The sequence below is a fragment of the Lepidochelys kempii genome, chromosome 14 (assembly GCF_965140285.1).
Source record: "Lepidochelys kempii isolate rLepKem1 chromosome 14, rLepKem1.hap1, whole genome shotgun sequence".
Lineage (NCBI taxonomy): Eukaryota > Metazoa > Chordata > Testudines > Cheloniidae > Lepidochelys > Lepidochelys kempii.
In genome coordinates, this window is record NC_136393.1 from 50332493 (window position 1) to 50354509 (window position 22017).

The window sequence follows — 22017 nt, forward strand, 5'->3', positions numbered from 1 at the left end:
CTGCCCTGGGGCAACGGGGCAGCCCTGGCTGCCCGGGCAGAGCCCCCTGCTGCCCCCCCCGCCCCCCCGCAGCCCAGCCCCCCAGTACCGCCCTGGGGCAACAGGGCAGCCCTGGCTGCCCGGGCAGAGCCCCCTGCTGCCCCCCGCCCCGCTCCCTGCAGCCCAGCCCCCAGGGAACCCCCACTGGCACTGCCGGCGGGCATAGGGCCAGGGTGGGGTGTCACAGAGTGTGGGGGAGTCCAGGCCCTGCCCCCCTCTTCCTGGGATCCACTGAGACTCTCAGCCAGCCAGTAAAACAGAAGGTTTATTGGACAACAGGAACACAGTCCACAACAGAGCTTGTGGGTACAACCAGGACCCCTCAGTCGAGTCCTTCTGGGGGAGCAGGGAGCTTAGACCCCAGCCCTGGGGTTCCCTGTGTTCCTCCACCCAGCCCCAAACTGAAACTAAACCCCCCCAGCAGGTTCCCTGCTGCACTCCCCGTCCACATTCCCGGGCAGAGGTGTTACCTCCCCCCTCCCCCCCTCAGGTGACAGGCTCTCAGGTCTCCCACCCCCAGGTCAGCACTCCCCCCCACCCCCCCACGTCCCATCCTCACAGGGGGTTAATGATCCGAGCTGCCAAGTCTCCTCCCCTGCCCGTCACCCACTTTCATTTTCACTCTCTCTCGGCACCTCAGCTGGGTCCTGCTGGGCCGAGCTCCCCCTACCCGGACACGGACGCCCACCACATCCCCCCGCCCGGCTGGGGGCTCCTGCCCCGCCCTGCTCCCGGACGCCTGGGTCCCTGATCGCTGCCGCGGGGATGGGGCCCCGGAAACACCTGCTGCTGGTGTGGCTGGCGCTGTGGCCCCTACTAGGCCTGGGCGAGCCAGGTGGGTCCCGGGGCGGGGACAGCCGGACACCCCGGGTCAGGGCCGGAGCAGTGGGGTGTGAGGAGGGGAGAGCTCCAGGGAACGGGGGGCTGGGGGCACCCTCACCCCACCAGGAAATCCGGACTCTGTGCTGCAGGGAGTGGGGTGGGGGGCTCAGCAGGGGGCGCTGTGCTGGAGGGGGCAGGGTGGGGGGCACTGTGCCGGAGGGGGAGGCGGGGTGGGTGGTTCCCACCCCAAACTCACCCCCTCTCCCGCCCCGGCGCAGCCTCCGACGGGCCCCACAGTCTGGCCTACCACTACGTGGGCACCTACGACGCCTCGGGCCTGCTGGAGTTCGGGGCGGCCGGGCTGCTGGACGGGGCGCCCATCGACGGCTACGACCGGGCCGCCCGCGCCAAGGTGCCCGCCCAGCCCTGGGTGGGCGACGGGCTGGACCCCGAGTACTGGCGCCAGGGGAGCGTCTCGCGGGCTGCCAAGGAGGACTGGTTCCGGCGCAACGTGGAGATCCTGAAACAGAGAACCAACCAGACGCAGGGTGAGCGGGCCCCCCCCCGGCCCCCCACAGCCCCCCACCCCGAGACATCTGTGCCACGCGGAACTTCTCACCCCACTGCCCCCAATCCTCTCTGTGGCCCCAGATCCCCCCCTCTGCCCCCCCAAGGCCTCCCCACCCCCCTGTGCCCCCATTTCCCTTGAAACCCCTCCTGCCCCCAAGGCCCCCCTACCCCCCCATTTCTGGTGTCCCCAGTGGAGTCCCCTCCATGGCTCTCCAAAGCTTCCAGATGGGTCTCCCCATCCTGCCTAGTGTCCCACTGATCCCCCCCCGACTCCCTCCCCACGTCTCCGACCACACCTCTCCCCCTTTCCCATGCCTCCCCCTGTGACCCCCCGGGGCTGCAACCCCGTGGCTCCCTCTGGGGTCCCATCGTCCTGCTCCATGACTCCCCCCGTGGTCCCCATGCGCCCCCGAGCCCTCTGTGGCCCATGGCCTAGCATGTAGCTCCCCCCATGACCCCATGGCCTGGCGCGTGGCTCCCCCCGTGGTCCCCATGCCCCCACAAGCTCTCCGTGGCCTGGTGCATGGCCCCCCTGTGGCCTGACCCGTGGCTCCCCCGTGGTCCCCATGCCCCCCCGAGCTCTCTGTGGCCTGGCGCGTGGCTCCTCCTGTGGCCTGGCGCGTGGCTCCCCCCGTGGCCCATGGCCTGACCTGTGGCTCCCCCTGTGGTCCCCATGCCCCCACGAGCTCTCCGTGGCCTGGTGCATGGCCCCCCCATGGCCCGGCGCGTGGCTCCCCCCGTGGTCCCCATGCCCCCCGAGCTCTCTGTGGCCCGTGGCCTGACCCGTGGCTCCGTCCCCAGGCCGCCACACCCTGCAGTGGGCACTGGGCTGCGAGCAGGAGCCCGGGGGCGTGGTCCGCGGCTGGTACCAATTCGGCTACGACGGGCAGGACTTGGTGGTGTTCGACCGGGGGAACCGGCGCTGGCTGGCGGCTCTGTCCTGGGCCGAGGCCACCCGGCGCCGCTGGGACGCCCAGCCCGAGTTCGGGGAGCGGCTGTACCACTACCTGGGGGACACCTGCGTGGAGTGGCTGGGCCGGTTCCTGCGGAGCCGGCGCGCCTGGGCCAGGAGGGCAGGTAGGGGCTGGGGGGCAGCCACCCCATGGAACGGGGCCGGGGGGGCAGCCACCCCATGGAACGGGGCCGGGGGGGCAGTCACCCCATGGAACGGGGCTGGGGAGGGGTCACCCCATGGAACGGGGCCTACCTGGGCAGGGGTCGTCACCCCATGGATTAGGGGGCTGGGAGGAGGGGTAACTCCAGGATCTGGAGGAGGGGCGACCTCAGGGGTTGGGGTGACCCCTACAGATTGGGGGCAGGAGTGACCCCAAAGTAAGGGGGGACGAGTGACCCCACAGATCAGGGGCTGGGGTGACCCAAGGAAAGGGGGGCTGGGGTGACCCCAAGGAGAAGGGGGACGGGTGACCCCACAGATCAGGGGCTGGGGTGACCCCCCAGATCAGGGCTCTCACCCTCTCTCTCCCCCAGCTGCCCCCCAGTTGCAGGCCTGGTCCTGCCCGACCCCCAGCCGCCCGGGCTGGCTGACTCTCGAGTGCCTGGCCTGGGGGTTCCCGACGCGGGACATCGAGGTGTCCTGGCTGCGGGGGAACGCGACCCTGCCGGGGGCCGAGGCAGGCGCGGGGCTGCCCAGCGGGGACGGGAGCTACCAACGCCGGAGCCGCCTGCCGGTGCCCGAGGGACAGGCCCAGGGGGTGCAGTGCCAGGCCTCGCACGGGGACCTGGAGATGCCCCTGGAGACGCCCCTGGAGACGACGTGGGGTAAGAGTCCTGCCCCAGCGCCCCCCAGCCCTGCCACCAGGATCCCCCCAGCGACCCCCACTGCCCCCTTCCCCCTGCAGCCCTGCCACCGGGATCCCCCCAGCACCCCTTTGCCCGCACTGCCCTGCCAGCCCCCTGCTGCCGGGATCCTCCCCTGTACCCCCCACACCACCCCCTTCCCCCTACAGCCCTGCCAGCCCCCCACTGACGGGAGCCTCCCCCCCAATTTCTAACCGCTCTCCCCATGGCTCTGTCCCAGCCCCCAGGAGCATGTCGTGCAGAGGGGGCATCTCCCCCGGGACCGTGGCCGGGGCAGCTCTGGGGGCGCTGGGAGGCCTGGCCGGGGGGCTGCTGCTGCTGTGGAGGAGGCGAGGTAAGAGCGGGGCAGGGCAGGGGGCTCGGGTGCCGGCTCTGGGGTGGGTGGGGGCTCAACTGGGCTGAGAACGGTCACGACTCGTCTCCCGAACTCACCCACCACTTGTGTCTTTGCAGCTGGCTGGAGCCTGGGAGAGTCCAAACTGGGCCTCGTCTCAGGTGAGAGACCCCACCACGGCATCCCCTTTATACAGGGAGTGGGGTCCTGGGGGGGATATGCTCCCGGGGTCTCCCCCCCCTGCCCCCAGGGCCTCCTTCCTGTCCCTCCCCAAGGGGGTATGCCCCCGGGCTCCCCTTCCCCACAGGGAAACCCCCTCCAGAAGCCCCCCCGGCCTCCCCCTGCCCCCTCCCTGTTGGTGATACACCTCCTGGGGCCCCCTCCCCCTGGGGCTTCACCCCAGGAGTTCCCTGCCCCACCCCCACGCACCCCCTTCCCCATGGGAGACATACCCCTGGGAGCGCCCCCTGTGCCCCCTTCCCCCTTGGGGCATACCCCCCCACGAACCCCCTTGATACCGGGCTGGGGGGGATGCACCCCCCACCTCCGTGCCCTGACTAACCTGCCCCGCTTCTCCTCCCCCAGAGGAAGAGCTGCCAGAAGACAGCTGATCCCGTGGGTCTGGTAAGTGCAGTGACCCCCTGCCCTCCATCAGAGCCCCCGATCCGCACCTGGGGATTTCTGGGGAGCAGATCCGCCACCCCGTGGCCACAGCGGGTACTCCAGCCCTGGACTTCCCCCGCTCCCAGTACAACCAGTCAGCCCCTCCCGCTACCCAGTGGGGTTCCTATGGGGGTGTGACCCCCGCCCTTCCCCCAGCTAATTCCTTTACTGACAGCAGCAGGTTTCCCCTCCACCCTCCGCTCTGTTCTCGCTCATTCCCTGGTTTTTCCCCCAGGCCAGATTTTCCACCTGGACGCCTGGGCTCCTAGCGGCCGGAGGCAGATCGCGTCCCCGGGCTGGACACGTGACTTGATTCTGAAATGTCGCCTGGACCTTGAGAACCTGGGGGCCCCACTGATTGCCAATTGATTTCCACCCCCCAGTTCTGCTGACCCCTGGGTTCACTGTCTCTCCTCCGCACCCCCCGTGCTGTCCCGCCCAGGGCCGCCACGCCAAGGCAGGAAGCTAATGGCTGCAGAAGGCAGGGAGTGTGGTGGGAAATCACCCCCTTCCTTCGCTGGACGTACAGCACCGAGCACCTGAGACCGGGGCACTGCTGCAATATAGGATCATAAAGAATCACTTGTAATCGTCACCCGCGTCAGTGCCTCAACCCAGCGCCAGGGCTTGGCAGGGAAACAAGTCCCAGCAGCAAAACCCAAGGGGCTGGCGGATTCACAGAACCAGCACCCCACAGGGGTCAGGCCCCGTACCCCTTTCCCTGCCCCCTGAGCCATCCAGTCCCTGCCCTGGGGCCGGAGCCCCCTAGAGGGACAGGCCCCGGGCCCCATTCCCCACCCCTCTGAGCCAGCGAGTCCTGCCGTGGGGCCGGAGGGGAGCCGGTGCCCCGTAGAGGGAGAGGCCCCTGCCCCATTCCCTGCCTGAGGCAGGCTCCGTGTTCACCCATCAGGAGTCACCAATCTGGAGCTGAATTCTGCTCATCACATTTATTTACACAAGGGGGAAAATCAGCAGAATCCCCCCCGCCCCTCACCGGTGGGAAACCCCCCTTTGCGAGGACTCCCTGGAGGGGAACGAGCTGCCGTGGTGCTGGGCACGAATCACCACACAGGGGCCTGCGCACCCAGCCGCTCTCTGCAAACCGTTTGGTCCAGCCGGCCCCTGCTCCCCACCCCTGGGACCTCCCGCGCGTCACCCAACGGGAACAGGGGAAGCCGCGTGTTCCTGCTACTTCCCCGTGCGCTGGGTGCCCCGGGCAGGGGGTGAACGGAGGAGCTCACACCCCTCGCAGTGACGGGCTCAGGCTCTCTGCACACTCAGGCAGGCGCCAGGGTCCCACTTTGGTGCTTTTCTCCACGTCCAAGAGAGCTGACACCATTTCTTAACTGCAAGCTGAGACTTGCCATGCTAACCTGACTCCGGGAGCAGGGCCCTGCCCTGGGCCCGTAGCATCCGCGTCTGGCTCCGGCCTGGAGCCTGTGATCTCTAAAAGCAGCCCTAGGCAGCAAAGGCAGAGCTCGGGGGCAGCCCCAGCAGGGACAAATCCCAGGGGTCAGGTCCTCAGGGACAGAGGGAAATGCAAGAGAGGAGGGGGAAATCAGTCCTAAGAGCCAGGCTATCCTCAGAGATTGGAGAATATAAAAGAGCCAGGGAGAGAACCCAGGAGTCCTGGCTCCCAGCTCCCAACCCCCCCCCCCCCACACTAACCCACCAGACCACACTCCCCTCGCAGAGCTGGGGGGAGCCGTGTCTCAGGGCTACCTCTCCTGAGCATGCAGCCTCTGATGTGGCTGTGGGGCAGTACATGGCACCCCCCAGGGTTCCCCCGGCTCAGAGTGGCCGCGCCCGGGCGCGTACAGAGATGGGCCGTCCCGTGGGGGCCGGGGTCCCCGGCTCAGAGCGGCCGCGCCCGGGCGTGCACCCGCAGGTGGGCCGTCAGGTGGGAGCTGTGCCGGAAGCGCTTGCCGCACTGGGCGCAGGCGAAGGGCCGCTCGCCGGTGTGGGTGCGCTGGTGCCCGGTGAGGGTGGAGCCCTTGCTGAAGGCCTTGCCGCACTGGGCGCAGGCGAAGGGGCGCTCGCCGGTGTGGGTCCGCTGGTGCTGCAGCAGGTCCGAGCTCTGGCCGAAGCGCTTGCCGCACTGGGGGCAGGGGTAGGGGCGCTCGCCGCGGTGCAGCCGCCGGTGCGTCCGCAGGTTGGAGCTGCGGCTGAAGCTGCGCCCGCACTCGGCGCAGGCGTAGGGCTTCTCGCCCGTGTGCACCCGCCGGTGGGCCACCAGGTCCGAGGCCTGGCTGAAGCGGCGGGGACAGTCGGGGCAGCGGTGCGGGCGCTCGCCCGTGTGGATGCGCTGGTGCTTGACCAGCACGGAGGTGTCCCCGAAGCGCTTGCCGCACTCGGGGCACGGGTAGGGGCGCTCGCCCGTGTGCAGCCGCCGGTGCGTCCGCAGGTTGGAGCCCCGCAGGAAGCCCCGCCCGCACTCCGGGCACCGGAAGGGCTTGTCGCCCGCGTGGATCCGCTGGTGGGCCACCAGGTTGGAGCTGCGGGAGAAGCGCTTCCCGCACTCGGGGCAGGGGTAGGGACGCTCGCCCGGCTGGAGGGCGGGGGGCCGAGCCGGGGGGCCCTGCTGGGGGGCAGGATCTGAGCCATGACCCACAGTGCCAGGCTGGGGGGCCGGACCCTGATCTATGGTGCCCTGACTCAGGGGGTTCTGCTGGGGGGCGGGATGTGACCCGTGATCCGTGGGGGCCTGACTCAGGGGGTTCTGCTGGGGGGCGGGATGTGACCCGTGATTCATGGGGGCCTGGCTCAGGGGACCCTGCTGGTGGGTGGGATCTGACCCATGACCCACGGGGCCCTGGCTCAGGGGACCTTGGTCAGGGGTGGAATTTGACCCATGACCCACGGGGGCCTGGCTCAGGGGACCCTGCTGGGGGTCAGGATTGGAGCTGTTACCCAGAGGGCCCTGCCGGGCGAGGGCGTCCTCTGAGCTGTGACCCAGGGAGTCCTGCTGGGGCGGGGGGCTGGAGCCCTGACTCAGGGGGCCTGGCTGGGGGGCAGGCTCCTCCCCTGGGGGCGTGGGCTGAGGCTCCGGACTCCCGCCCGGCCCGGTGCCCTGGGGCCCGTGGCCCCGCCGATGGCGGGCCAGGGTGGAGCTGCGGGCGAAGCTGGCCCCGCAGAGCTGGCAGGGGTAGGGCCGCTCCCCAGTGTGTCTCCGCTGGTGGTTGACCAGGGTGGAGGCCAGGCTGAAGCCAGCGCCGCACTGGCCGCAGCGGAAGGGCCGCTCGCCCGTGTGGGCCCGCTGGTGCTGCACCAGGTCGGAGCTGCGCCGGAAGCCCTTGCCGCAGTCGGGGCAGGCGAAGGGGCGCTCGCCCGTGTGCCGGCTCCGGTGGGCGGCCAGCCCCGACTGCACGGCGAAGGCCTCCCCGCACTGGCCGCAGCGGTAGGGGCGCTCGCCGGTGTGCAGCCGCCGGTGCTTGGCCAGCGAGGAGCTCTGGGAGAAGGTGCGGCCGCAGTGGGGGCAGCGGTAGGGGCGCTCGCCGGTGTGCAGCCGCCGGTGCCGCTGCAGGGTGGAGCCGGCGCGGAAGCTGCGTCCGCACACGGCGCAGTCGTAGGGCTTCTCGCCCGTGTGCACCCGCCGGTGGGCCAGGAAGTTGGAGCTGGCGCTGAAGGCCCGGCCGCAGTCGGGGCAGACGTAGGGCCGCTCGCCCGTGTGGATCCGCAGGTGCTGCGTCAGGTGGGAGCTCTGCCCGAAGGCCTTGCCGCACTCGGGGCAGGCGTACTGCCGCCCAGGGGCCGGGGGCCCGGGCGGTCTCGCTGGGGCGCAGATCCGCGGCTGGGCTGCCAGGGCAGAGCTGCGGGGCGTCCCTGCTGCCCGGATCGTGGATTCCTCCAGCCCCCTGTCAGCTGCCCTGCGGAGAGCCGGCTCCGCGTCTCTCTCCCCAGCAGGGTTTCCCCGTCGGCTCTCGCAGGCTCCGGGGCTCGGCGCACCGCTCTCCTGGGGTTGTCCCGGTAACTTCCCGTCTGGCTCCGCTCGCTCACGCCCTTCCGGCTGGGGATCCCCCTCCTCGGCCTCGCTTGCTGGCCCATCACCTGCGGGGGAAAGGATCGCGTCAGTATTCTCACGGTGCTGGAAATCCACCCCCCAAGCAGGGTTTATTAATTATTTGATTCTGCTTGGGGTTTTATTGTAAAGCCGCAGGGTAACCCAGGGCTAACGGCCCTGCCAAGTGCGCTCTGCACAGCCTTCCGCGTGTCCTTTCCTCTCATGCACTCCTCACTGTGCAGTCCTTTTGCTCCATATTTCATGGTTTTCCCAGGGCAGATGGGTTTTTTCCCCTTCTTCAGTGAAGCAAAGTTCTCGGCTCGGTCCCAGGTCTGTCTGTGAACCACCTGGAGCCCCCCTGGGACAGAGAGAGGGAATCAGACCCAAGCCGTCCCTGCTCGGAAAAGGGAACAAACCAGCCTGCAGACGGCAGACCCCGGGCCTCTGCTGCTGCTCAGAGCCTCCCAAGGGGGCAAAGGGAAACTGACCAGAGCAGCCAGTTTCGGAGCTGCTGGCAGGCTGACCTGAACCAGGCTGGTTTCTCTCTGCTGCTGCTGGGCAAGCTCTGAGCAGCAGCTGGGGCAGCCCTGGGTCTGGCAGGGGCAGAGGGACAGAGTAAGATCTAGAGAGCAGGACAGACGGACCCGCTGGTGAAGTCAGGCCCCAGCCGGGCTGTCTGTGGGGCCTGATCCCGGCACTTCTAGGCCTGAAAACATGAGCCTCCAGCACCCAGGGACAGAGGTCTATGGACCGACAGGCAGGCAGGCATCCAGGGATGGAGACAGACCTCTAAACATAGCGAGGAACACACACAAAATGGAGGTTGTGAAATCATGACACACGGCAGGGGCAGCACCTGGAAGGCCTGTAAATCCCCTGCTGTTACTACCCATATTTAAAGGCTCCAGGAAGCCAGGGATGAATTTCCGAGCCGGTTTAAGCGATTCCTCACCTGTGCGGGCGTCTCTCGGGGTCTCCTCAGCACCCCGGGGGCCTGGGACCCGCAGCTCTGCCCCTCGCTCCATCCGGGAGAGCGCGTCCGGCCCAGGGATGAGAAATCCTGCTCGGGGGACGGGGACAGGCGAGATCAGGGCGTGCGATGCGGCAGGAGAATATCTGCTACAAGGAACGTCCCGTGATTTGAACCCAGCCCCGGCCTGCTCCGGGGGACGTGGTCTGACCCCAGGGGCAGGGAAGAGGCAGGATACCGGGTGGGATGGGTCCGTGGGGCTGACCAGTGGGGGCAGGGAGGGGACGGGATGGGCCCAAATTGGATAACCCAGGGGGCGGGTGGGGGGCAGGATACCAGGCTGGATGGGCTCATGGGGGTGACCCGGGGGGAAGGGAGGGGGTAGGATACCGGGTGGGATGGGCCCGTGGGGCTGACCCGGGGGGGCAGGGAGGGGGCAGGATACCGGGCGGGATGGGCCCGGGGGGCAGGGAGGGGGCAGGATACCGGGCGGGATGGGCCCAGGGGGCTGACCCGGGGGGCAGGGAGGGGGCAGGATACCAGGCGGGATGGGCCCGGGGGGCTGACCCGGGGGGCAGGGAGGGGGCAGGATACCGGGCGGGATGGGCCCGTGGGGCTGACCCGGGGGGCAGGGAGGGGGCAGGATACCGGGCGGGATGGGCCCGTGGGGCTGACCCGGGGGGCAGGGAGGGGGCAGGATACCGGGCGGGATGGGCCCGTGGGGCTGACCCGGGGGGCAGGGAGGGGGCAGGATACCGGGCGGGATGGGCCCGTGGGGCTGACCCGGGGGGCAGGGAGGGGGCAGGATACCGGGCGGGATGGGCCCTGGGGGCAGGGAGGGGGCAGGATACCGGGCGGGATGGGCCCGGGGGGCAGGGAAGGGGCAGGATACCGGGCGGGATGGGCCCGGGAGGCAGGGAGGGGGCAGGATACCGGGCGGGATGGGCCCGGGGGGCTGACCCGGGGGGCAGGGAAGGGGCAGGATACCGGGCAGGATGGGCCTGGGGGGCAGGGAGGGGGATACCACCCCGGGGGGTACCACAGCCCTGGGGGCTCCCTGTCCCCGCTACAGACACCCAGGGTGGGAGGGCCGGGGGGGCTGTGGGATGTTCAGATCTCAGTCGCCCCCCTGCCCGGTGCCCATCAGCCGGTGGGGGCTGCTCCTGCCCGCCCCCTTCCAGCCCCCCCCCGCGGCCCCCCGCACCTGCCGGCCCCGGCTCAGCAGCTCCCCCGGCGGAGCTCGGCGCTGCGCGGCCCAGGGGCGGCTCCAGCCCAGCGCGGCCCCCGGGCTCCCCCCGCCCGGGCCGGGCGCAGCAGCGGGGCCGGGCGCGGATGCAGCCGCGGCGCTGACCCAGGAAGCCCAACCCCCGGGCGGGGGGGCGGGGAGAGCGGCCCCCGGGATGGGGGGGCATGGACCCGCCCCCGGACCCGCCCCTCCCGGCGGGGGGGCTGCTGCTGCCGGGCCCGGCAGGAAATGCTGCAGCTGCTGGGTTCAGAGCCGCCCCCCCGGGGGGAAATCAGCCCCCCCAGCGACGGGCTCAGCCCCCCCCCCCCCGCCAGAGACAGGCTCAGACCCCCCCCCCCCGCCAGAGACGGGCTCAGCCCCCCCCCCCGCCAGAGACGGGCTCAGCCCCCAGCGACGGGCTCAGCCCCCCCCCCGCCAGAGACAGGCTCAGCCCCCCCCCCCCGTCAGAGACAGGCTCAGCCCCCCAGCTACGGGCTCAGCCCCCCCCCCGCCAGAGACAGGCTCAGACCCCCCCCCCGCCAGAGACGGGCTCAGCCCCCCCCCATCAGAGACAGGCTCAGACCCCCCCCCCGCCAGAGACGGGCTCAGCCCCCCCCCATCAGAGACAGGCTCAGACCCCCCCCCGCCAGTGACGGGCTCAGCCCCCTGCCAGAGACAGGCTCAGCCCCCCCAGCTACGGGCTCAGACTCCCCCCCCCCCGTCAGAGACAGGCTCAGACCCCCCCCCCCGCCAGAGATGGGCTCAGCCCCCTGCCAGAGACAGGCTCAGCCCCCCCAGCTACGGGCTCAGACTCCCCCCCCCCGTCAGAGACAGGCTCAGACCCCCCCCCCCGCCAGAGACGGGCTCAGCCCCCCAGCTATGGGCTCAGCCCCCCCCCCATCAGAGACAGGCTCAGGACCCCCCCCGCCAGAGATGGGCTCAGCCCACCCCGCCAGTGACGGGCTCAGCCCCCTGCCAGAGACAGGCTCAGCCCCCCCAGCTATGGGCTCAGACTCCCCCCCCCCCCCCGTCAGAGACAGGCTCAGACCCCCCCCCCCGCCAGAGACGGGCTCAGCCCCCCAGCTATGGGCTCAGCCCCCCCCCATCAGAGACAGGCTCAGGACCCACCCCCGCCAGAGACGGGCTCAGGCCCCCAGCTATGGACTCAGCCCCCCCCATCAGAGACAGGCTCAGACCTCCCCCCCCGCCAGAGACAGGCTCAGACCCCGCCCCCCCCGCCAGAGATGGGCTCAGGCTCTCGGCACACTCAGGCAGCATCAGTCATGCCAGGGACTCTGGGCGAGCCGTCCCAGTGCCATTTGGACAATGCGTTTTTGAATAAACAGCTGCCGTGGGAGAGCCCCGGAGAGCTCAGCGCTCCCTGTGCGGCCCCGGGACAGGCCGCTGGCCGGACACAAACCAGCCGCGACGGGGCCGGCCGCTCCCCTGGCTGAGAGGGGACGCGGGTCCGGCCGGCCTCGTCCTTACAGAGGGGAGATGGGGCCTGACCTTGAGTTACCGCCCAGGGGTGCAGTCCCAGGGAAGACAAGGCCGCTGGGCACCGGGCACAGAGCCCACGCCCATGCACGCGGACACACGCCCATGCACACGTGCACACACACACGCTGACTGCCGGGTCACACGAGCAAACTGTGCGAACAGTGACTGATGCGGGACGTGGCTTTTGGCCAGGATGCCCCAGCTCCCGCCCAGGCCCTGGCCGGGAACAGTCCTTTGAACCCCACCCAGGGGTTTTCTGTGGCCCCAGGCCCAGCACACGGACCCTGTGGGCTGCGAGTCTCCGTCCCCTGGCCAGTCTGGGTCTCCGCACCTGCCCTGGTGTGCCAGGCGAGCTGCAGAGCACCGTCCCCTCCTGCTTGCGAAGCGGGGCAGGCTGACTTCTTGCTGCCTCAGAGGAGTTGACCTCCACCTCTCCCTAGGGACCCCCTGGGAAACCCACCGCCCTTTAAAACGCTCCCATGGGTTCAAAGGGTCCCGTGAGCTCCCATCAGTCGGGTCTCGTCCTCGGCAACGTCACAGAGCGTCCCCCGGCGCGACAGAGACGCCTGCCTGTGAGCACAACAAACGCCTAAGGTTCACGACGGTTTGTCCAGGACTGGCCACCTGCGCCATCAGCCCCATAGAACAGCCGCCCCCGACATTGGGGCTAAACTGTGACCGATAACAATCCTAAATGACTGCAGCTCTGGCATTCATGAGCAATGCCACAATAACAAAGCCATGTGACCACAGCCCTGGCACACATGAGAGCTGAAGAGCATAAGAACAGCCATATTGGGTCAGACCGATACAGACTAACACGGCTGCTACTCTGAAACCCATCTAGCCCAGTATCCTGTCTGCCGACAATGGCCAGGGCCAGGTGCCCAGAGGGAATGAACAGAACAGGGAATGATCAAGTGATCCATCCCCTGTCGCTCATGCCCAGCTTCTGACAGTCAGAGGCTAAGGACACCCAGATCATGGGGTTGCGTCCCTGCCCATCCTGGCTAATAGCCATTGATAGACCCGTCCTTATCTAGTTCTGTTTTGAACCCTGTTATAGTCTTGGCCTTCACAACATCATCTGGCAAGGAGTTCCACAGGTTAACTGTGTGTTGTGTGAGAAAATATTTCCTTTTGTTTGTCTTAAACCTGCTGCTGATTCATTTCATTGGGTGACCCCTTGTTCTTGTGTTATGAGAAGGAGTAAATAACACTTGATTTGTTTTCTCCACACCCATCATGATTTTATAAACCTCTATCATATCCCCGCTTCATCACCTCTTTCCCAAGTTGAAAAGCCCCAGTCTTTTCAATCTCTCCTCATATGGAAGCCGTTCCATACCCCTAATAATTTTTGTTGCCCTTTTCTGTACCTTTTACAATTCCAATAGATCTTTTTTGAGATGGGGTGACCAGATCTGTGCGCAGTATTCAAGACGTGGGTGTACCATGGAATTATATAGAGGCAGTATGATATTTTCTATTTTGTTATCTATCCCTTTCTTCATGATTTCCAACATTCTGTTCGCTTTTTTGGCTGCCGCTGCACATGGAATGGATGTTTCCACAGAACTCTCCACAATGACTCCAAGATCTCCTTCCTGAGTGGTAACAGCTAATTTAGACCCCATCATTTTGTATACATGGTTAGAATTATGTTTTCCAACATGCGTTGCTTTGCATTTATCAACGCTGAATTTCATCTGCCAGTTTGTTGCCCAATCACCCAGTTTTCAGAGATCTCTTTGTAATTCTTTGCAGTCTGCTTTGGACTTAACTATCTTGAGTACTTTTGTATTGTCTGCAAATTTTGCCACCTCACTGTTTACCCCTTTTTTCAGATCATTTATGAATATGTTGAATGGTGCCGGCTCCAGTACAGACCCCTGGGGGACACCACTAGTTACCTCTCTCCATTCTGAAAACTGACCGTTTATTCTTACCCTTTGTTTCCTGTCTTTTAACCAGTTACCGATCCATGAGAGGACCTTCCCTCTTATCCCATGTCCGCTTACTTTGCTTAAGAGCCTTTGGTGAGAGACCTTGTCAAAGGCCTTCTGAAAGTCCAAGTACACTATATCCACTGGATCCCCCTTGTCCACATGCTTGTTGACCCCATCAAAGAATTCTAGTAGATTGGTGAGGCATGATTTCCCCTTACAAAAACTGCTTAAACACAACAACTTGTGTTCATCTAGGCGTCTGATAATTCTGTTCTTGACTAAAGTTTCAGCTAGGTTGCCCGGCACTGAAGTTAGGTTTCCTGGCCTGTAATTGCCAGGATCACCTCTGGAGCCTTTTTAAAAATTGGTGTCACGTTAGCTATTCTCCAGCCATCTGGCACAGAAGCAGATTTAAACGATAGGCTACCCATACCACAGTTCGTCGTTCTGCAACTTCACATCTGAGTTCCTACAGAACTCTTGGGTGATACCATCTGGTGCTGGTGACTTATTGCTGTTTAGTTTATCACTTTGTTCCCAAACCTCCTCTAATGACACCTCAATCTGGGACAGTTCCTCATATTTGTCACCTAACAAGAATGGCTCAGGCGTGGGGATCTCACTCACATCTTCTGCAGTGCAGACCGATGCAAAGGATTCATTTAGCTTTTCTGCAATGGCCTTGTCGTCCTTGAGTGCTCCTTTAGCTCCTCGATTGTCCATCGGCGCCACTGATTGGTTGCCTCGCTTTCTACTTAAAACAATTTTTGCTGTTAGTTTTTGAGTCTTTGGCTAGTTGCTCTTCAAATTCTTTTTTGACCGCCCTAATCATACTTTTACACTTCACTTGCCAGAGTTTATGCTCCTTTCTGTTTTCCTCCCTGGGATTTCACGACCACTTTTAAAGGAGGCCTTTTTGCCTCTCACGGCTTCCTTCCCTTTGTCAGCTAGCCACGGTGGCTCTGTGTTGGGCCTCTTCGTATGGTTTTGCTTTGGGGCACACGTCGAACGGGAGCCGCCCTTCCGGCGTTTTGAAAGTTTGCGAGCAGCTTGCCGCATCTCGGCCTGGGGCTGGCCCTTTCCGTTCCCGGGTTTCCGTGGAGGTCCCCTTTCGGCAATGCCGCGCTCCGGCGGGGCGGCTGTGGAGTCCCCCCCGGGAGGTCGTGTCCCGAGATGGCGGTGGCCGGTCCTGAGCGGGTCGGCTCTCGTCAGCTCCTGGGCCAGATCCTGTTTGTGCTCCCCGGGGCTGACTCCCCCCGCGGGGGCCAGGGCTGGCTGCTCCAAGCCGCAGCCATGGAGCCTCATGGACACTCTGGGTCGCTGGAGCCTTTTCTACCTTTGGGCGACCCTACAATAAACCCTGGGGAGGGCCCTGCGCTCCCTCCCGCTCCCCTGCTCAGGGGCGCTCTGCCTGGCAACTAGTGACGAGTGATGCGGTGATACCTTCTGATTGGTCGCCCGGCCTGAGGGGGAGGGAGGGGAAAGAGAGGAGGCGGGATCTGAGAGAGGCAGGGGGAGGAGGGGCCATGGAGTGGGCGGGGCTGATGGGAGGGAGTGTGGGGGAGAGGACTCCCCCTCCCCCATGCTCCCCTCAGGTGACAGTTGGCCCCTCCTCCCCTCACAGAGGTCGTCGGCGCCTCGCGCTGACTCACCGCCCATTTCCCGCCCTTTCCCCCCCTCCTCCCCGCGTCTGTTCGGCTGACTCTGCCCGGCAACTAGTGACGCATTAAAGGACGACGCTTCTTGATTGGCTGCCCGGCTTTAAAGGGGGGGGAAGAACCAGGAAAGGAGAACGGATGAGGGGAGGGAGTGGGAAGGGCTAAGGGGGGAGGGAGAGGGAGGGGCTATTGGAAAGGGGGGAGGGGCTAATGGGAGGGGAGGGGCTATTGGCAAGGGGAGGGGCTATTGGCAAGGGGGGGCGAACGAGCAGGGAGGGAGGCTGGGGGTCCTGCCCTCCCTCCACCCACCCGTCTCTTCCCCCCCTTCTCTCTCCCCGTCCCCTCCCTTCTGTCCCCCTTCTCTGACCCCCCCCGTTGGGGTCTTGAGGGGTTTGGGGTTCGCAGTGGGGGAGACGTTGGGGGCGGGGCGAGTCATGGACATCGCCAAGACAGTGGGAGGTGGGGCGCGCTGCCGTGCCCCCCCCGCTCCCGTGGGAGCCCCAGGGTCCCCCCAGCCAATGGCTGTCCCCCCAGCCGACGGCCATGTTACTGGCAGAGGGGGTCTGGGGGCGCCCCCACCAGTGACAGGGTGGGGCACCGGTGGGATCCCCCCCACGCCCTCCCCATCCCAGTGTGCGTGGGGAGAAGGGGCCGGCCGGGGGGCCGGGTCTCCGGGGGGGGGGAGACCGTTTGCTCTCGGACAAGGCTAAGGCACAGGTGGGGGTGGTCCCTGGCTGTCCGGATCTTAGGCCCCAGATCAACGGAGCTCTTGAGAAGACAATGGCAGATCCGGACGGGGACACCTAGCCCCCACCGCCCCCCAGAGATCTGCACGTCCTTGCCCCTCCGCGGGGGCCGAGCGGCATTTCCCCAGGACTGGGGAGGTGGGAGAGCTTCAGAGCTCGGGGCACATGCGGGGAGCAGGGGGCCTGCAGGCCCAGATGTCCAGCCTCGGGGGGTGGGGAAGCCATGGGGCTTCCCCTGGAGGAAGAGTGAGACCCCGTGGGGATCTGGCCCCCAATGGGTCCTCCCACCGCCTGCTCCCGAGCTGGGGCCGTAGCCCTGATCCGGTGGGTCTCCGGCCCGCTCCGGAGGGGGGCAGAGACTCAGGAGGGGGTGCTGGGCCCCGTACAGTGCTGGGGTGTCCGTGCTGGGAGCAGCAATACACCCCCTGCCCTTCCTGCTCTCACGTCCTTGAGGTGAGCCTGGGACAGGGCCTGGTTCTGAAACCTGGCGCAAGGGGGGGATCCCCCGTCTGCTCCTGCCCTGACTGGCCCAGGGCTGGGGGGGGGGCACCTCCGAGCAGAGCCAGAGAAATGCAGAAGTTTGCTGAGATGTGTGGCCCGGAGCAGAACCGAGAACATGTGGGTGACCCCAGCCCCGCGTCCTGCTCCCCAGCCCTGCTCCCCAGCCCAGCTCAGGTCCCCTGCCAGGAGGCTATGCCTCTGCTCCTCTCCTGGGCTTGGGGGCCCTGGCTGGTAAGTGGGGACCCCCCACCTGGACCTTTTCGCTACGGGGGGGGGTAGGGGATGTCATCGTAGGGTCAAAGTGGGGCAGCACCATGCTGGGCTTGTGGGGTGCAGGGGGAGATGGGTTCGGCAGGGAGAGACCTGATGCCAGGGATGAGGGGTGCTCAGGAGACTGGCACTGATTCATCTTGTTCCTCACCCTGCTCCGTCCTCCCCTTTCCTTCCCACCCCCCACCCCCAGCGTCTCTCACCCTCCGGCTGCTCCAAACCATCGTCTTCCCCAGCGCCAGCTCCGCGGACATGGAGCTGAAGGCCCTGCTGGGCGACCTGGAGACCCACTCCCTGGACTGCAGCCCCTGCAAGATCCGCTTCCTGCAGCCCTGGGCCCAGCGGGCCTGACCCCGAAGCAGTGGCAGGACCTGGAGCTGCTGATCCATCGCTACCAGTCCAGCTTCATCCGTCTGATGAACAAAGCGGTTAAGGATGCAGGAGAGGGCTGTGAGTATGGCGCGGTCTGAGGGGGTCACTCCCCAAACCCAGCAGGGAGCTGAGAACTGACACACTCACAGCAGCGACTGAGTGGGTCCTGACAGGGTGACAAATATGATGCCACTTGATTGGCCATTCCCTGACTCCCCCAAGCCAGCCAGTCTCCTGCCTTGGGGCCAGATTGGAGCGGGGACCCCCTAAAGGGGAAAGGCCGTGTATGCCTTTTCTCGCACCACTGAACTAGCCAGTCCCCACACTCTGGGGCCAGTGGCGGATTAGCCAATGGGCAAATGGGGCCCATGCCCAGGGCCCTGGCCAATTGGGGGGCCCCAGAAAAGTGCATGCCCCCACACTCCGACCTGCTCCACCTGCCTGCGCACCCTAGAGGGGAAACACCCCGTGTCCCATTCTCCACCCTACTGAGCCAGTCCCCCAGCTCTGGGGCCAGATTGTAGCCTGCGCACCCTAGAGGGGAAAGGCCCCGTGTCCCATTCTCCACCCCACTGAGCCAGTCCCCCAGCTCTGGGGCCAGATTGTAGCCTGCGCACCCTAGAGGGGAAAGGCCCCGTGTCCCATTCTCCACCCCACTGAGCCAGTCCCCCAGCTCTGGGGCCAGATTGTAGCCTGCGCACCCTAGAGGGGAAAGGCCCCGTGTCCCAGCCCCTGACCCGGCTCGTGGCCACGTGTCCTACCGAAGGCCTTTGTGGAAGGAGCGTGTCGGCTGCTCACGGTGCCACCTGTCCTCCCTGAACGTTGAAAACTGACACCTTTGCGAACCACAAAACACCCAGCCCACGAGCAGGAAATGCAGAGCTAAGATAGTGCCTCCCCCCACAACCCGCGCTGCCCCGGGGCATGGGACAGACCCAGCTTCCTCTGCTCAGCTGCTCAGCCCAGGGTCTGTGCTGGAGCACTAAGGTCCCCCGGGGAGACTTTCTCTCAGGAACCCCTTAACCACCTGCCCCCAAATGAGCACCACAAAGTCCCCCCGGCACCTTGCTGGGGCAGAGCTAGGTGCGTTTCACGACAGCGGGAGAGCCGGCCTGCTTCGTCGACATCCTTGAGGAAGAAATTGAAGAATTAATTGAGAGCCATAGAGAAACATTGACTAATGAAGAGTTAGAGGAACTGACTAAACGGTCTACAGAAGACGAAGATGATGACGATGAACAGGAAGAGCCAGCAAATTGGAATCTTCATCAATTTGCTGACATGTTCCAAGCAGCAAAACACCTGAATGATTTAATTTGTGAATGCGATCCCTCTATGGAACGAAGCCTCAAAATCACACATCGTATTACGGATGATTTGAGACCGTACCAAGAAATGTTTGAGCAGCTCAAGAGACAACAGCGACAGTTGCCAATCACCATGGTTTTCAAGGAAAAACAACCAGCAGCAGACGAGACTACGCAATCAACTTCTCGAGCTGAACCGGAGCCAACCACTTCGTCTACGACTCGCTCTCCGTCACCCAAGCTCTCCGTCACCGCCGTCTCCTGGATCGACATCAAGCCCTGACGACCCCGCAATAGTGTTGTCAGAGAAAGAGGAAGACTAATCATCGGAGTGTGTACAGCACTGTAAAATTATATTTTGCATATGTACTCTTTATTATATAATGTACATTACTGTATACATTATATATTTATACATATTACTGTACAGGGTTGTAGACACAAAACCATGTACAGTATACTGTACTTTATGGCGATTTAAGGGATTTTCAAGAGTAATTTTGACTATACGTGATTTTCGCCTTATGCGCTGATGTTAGAACCTAACCCCTGCGTAAGATGCCACTCCACTGTACTTATAACTTTAAATACAAAAATGATACATGCATCCAGATAGCATAATCATAACCAGCAAATCGTAACCTTTTCATAGACACCTTATTTGACCTCCTTTGTACAAGATTTGGTGCCACTACGGGACCTTGGTTGCAACAATGATCTATATGGTCCCAGTTTGTGTCGATAACGTCACACCCCCAACGCAAAATGGATGCAGGAAGGGATGACACAAACATCACTGACTGCATCCCAAGGGCTCCCCCTCCTTGGTTCTGTCTTACTACAGCAAGTATTGGGTTAGAGGCCGTACCAGTGTACAACAGAAATGATTTATCAAAGTCATGTTCAATAACATGATTGAATCTCTTTACAAACTCAAGGTAAAACTTGGTTAGAAAAACAGTGGATTGGATCTGCTCTTGCAGCATGTAGGTGTCATGTGATCTTGCCAAGAGCTAAAGAACATAGCTACTTTATCCATACAAGCTCTGACAAATGATTGGAACCCAATTAATAGCGAGCCAGTGTAGATCCACTGCGCCTGGCTCAACTGCGTCCCGCTCAACGGAGCCGTCCGCCACAGGAACCGAGACAAGCGTTGCAGGAAGTGCGGCTACTCCAACGAGACCCTGCCCCACGTCCTGTGCAGCTGCAAGCCCCACTCCAGAGCCTGGCAGCTGCGCCACAACGCCATCCAGAACCACCTAGTGAAAGCCATTGCACCAAGCCTGGGGGAGGTCGCTGTGAACTGCACCATCCCCGGCACTGACAGCCTGCTGCAACCCGATGTGGTTGTCACCGACGAGGCCCAGAAAAAGATCATCCTCATCGACATCACGGTCCCCTTCGAGAATAGGACCCCGGCCTTCCGAGAAGCCCGAGCTCGGAAACTGGAAAAATACGCCCCTCTGGCTGACACCCTGAGAGCAAAGGGCTACGAGGTGCAGCTGGATGCCCTGATCGTCGGAGCCCTGGGCACTTGGGACCCCTGCAACGAGCGTGTGCTGCGGACCTGCGGGATCAGTCGACGCTACGCACGGCTCATGCGGCGCCTCATGGTCTCGGACACCATCCGATGGTCCAGGGACATCTACATCGAGCACATCACCGGCCACCGACAGTACCAGGAGGAGTGAGCCGGTACGACATCGTGCACCCACTATGGGAAAGGGACTGAGAGCCTTTCCCCATTGGACCGTATGAACTGGAACCGTAAACCCACTGAACATTAAATCCCACCAAATGAGGGTAGACCCATCCCCACCATCGTATCCACTCACTATACTCCACACCTGAACATAGCTGTTATGTGGATAACTTACCCCCATATCGCAATGTCTGTACTCTGACCGGTTAAACTTTTACCCCCAGTCGGGGAGATTGCAGATTATTATGTAATCCTTACTCCACCAGCTCCTAAATCGAATTTCGCACCCCTTGATAATCTGTACCTTATCCCCTTGACAACCAGAAACTTCTATGCTTGAACTCTGTACCGTTTCTTATTTCAACATTATCTTAATAACATTAATGTAGTCCATAGTACAGGGATCTTGGCATTTAGCCGGGAAAGCAATGTGGTGGTGTGCAATATGCAAGTGTCCATCTACAATCATGTTTGTTCTGCCACGCCTTTGGCCCAACGCCATTGGGGTTTGGGCCCTTTAGGATTACCCTGTGGCTTCCCTTTGCAAAATTAAGTTCTCTCTTTCCTCCTTGCCCTGAAGGATCAAACCCTGATTTCTCTTGCTTAACAGAATCCATTGGGTGTGCTCTCTGTGCTAACAGCTATTAGCAAGTCTTTCTCCCTCTGTCAGCCAGGTAATGTTCATCAACACACCCACTAGCCTCTTTACTGGTTTTCAGGTTCTCAACTGTTACCAATTCCAAGGCTGGACTCTGTCTTAAAGAGATACCATCCATTTTCACTGGCATGTTAGATGCAAGGTTCTGTTGTCCTTCCATTACCAACCTCTGCTTCCACATGGTATTATACGTTAAGTCCACTGAGAGACTACAAGTCAGATCCCAAGTGTTGAGAGGTGAGAGTTGACCTGCCCTTCCCTGCATTCTCCAGAGATTAACTGCCCAGCTGTTCTGCTCTGCAGACTCAGCTCCCCAGTCTTCCCTCTGAACCTGGGCCACATACTGTTCACTCACAGAACCAGCATGGAGACATTCCTCCCTCAACAACCTGGTCTCCCCAACAAGCTGGCCAAACACAGCCACTTGGTTATAGGACTGTTTAACTTTCTAAACAGCTTTCACCCCATCTGAGACCTCCTCAAAGCTATCCACACTGGATCCTTCAACAGGAAAGTCAGTGGATCCATTCACAACAGAACATTTCTGGCTGTTAGGAACTGAAACTTCCTTGATTAAATCACTTTCACACCCTTCAGCTGCAGCAAACTGCTTGCAAAAGTACCATGAGGATTATTTTCCTTAGGAGCTTCTTCGAGCAACAATTCACCCCTCACAGAAATTCTGCCCTTACCCTCTTCACCTCAGGCTTGCCCTAAAGGAATATTTTTCTGAGCAACAACAGACTCTTTCTGGGTCTCACTTACATCCAGAATCACCTCTGGCCCATCCAGATGATTTTTACACCACCTCCTTTCAGGCAAGCTCATAGACTTACTAGATAAAAGGTTAGAGGTACCCTCTTTCCCTCTGCAACTTTCCTCCTTGTTGCAAGTTTCCACACTGTTAGTG

At 63.3% G+C, this 22017-nt stretch overlaps 2 protein-coding genes across 4 annotated transcripts in view; one reads left to right on the forward strand and one right to left on the reverse strand.

The window, feature by feature from the left end:
• The first annotated feature begins 713 nt into the window (after positions 1 to 713).
• LOC140904481 (uncharacterized) overlaps positions 714 to 22017 on the forward strand; it is a 32969-nt gene continuing 11665 nt past the window's right edge. The window contains exons 1-14 of the mRNA XM_078848395.1: positions 714 to 874; positions 1140 to 1409; positions 2233 to 2508; positions 2920 to 3210; positions 3470 to 3583; positions 3703 to 3744; positions 4482 to 4550; positions 6026 to 6356; positions 6483 to 6608; positions 6651 to 6776; positions 7434 to 7643; positions 7926 to 8212; positions 17259 to 17401; positions 20001 to 20183. Of these exons, the coding sequence (XP_078704521.1) occupies positions 805 to 874; positions 1140 to 1409; positions 2233 to 2508; positions 2920 to 3210; positions 3470 to 3583; positions 3703 to 3744; positions 4482 to 4550; positions 6026 to 6356; positions 6483 to 6608; positions 6651 to 6776; positions 7434 to 7643; positions 7926 to 8212; positions 17259 to 17401; positions 20001 to 20183 (2538 nt within the window). The 5' untranslated portion in view covers positions 714 to 804. The remainder of the gene's footprint in view (positions 875 to 1139; positions 1410 to 2232; positions 2509 to 2919; positions 3211 to 3469; positions 3584 to 3702; positions 3745 to 4481; positions 4551 to 6025; positions 6357 to 6482; positions 6609 to 6650; positions 6777 to 7433; positions 7644 to 7925; positions 8213 to 17258; positions 17402 to 20000; positions 20184 to 22017) is intronic.
• On the reverse strand, positions 5179 to 10572 carry LOC140904486 (uncharacterized). Of its 3 annotated transcripts, none has more exons than XM_073326863.1 (3): positions 10421 to 10572; positions 9199 to 9306; positions 5179 to 8293 (listed from the first exon to the last, which is right to left on the reverse strand). In XM_073326863.1, the coding sequence occupies exons 2-3, from the start codon at positions 9269 to 9271 to the stop codon at positions 6102 to 6104; spliced, it is 2265 nt and encodes a 754-aa protein (XP_073182964.1). In that variant the 5' UTR covers positions 9272 to 9306; positions 10421 to 10572; the 3' UTR covers positions 5179 to 6101. The 3 variants fall into 3 exon arrangements, with proteins under 3 accessions (XP_073182964.1, XP_073182965.1, XP_073182967.1); XM_073326864.2 differs by having other exon boundaries at positions 9199 to 9362; positions 10421 to 10539; XM_073326866.2 differs by having other exon boundaries at positions 9199 to 9365; positions 10421 to 10539.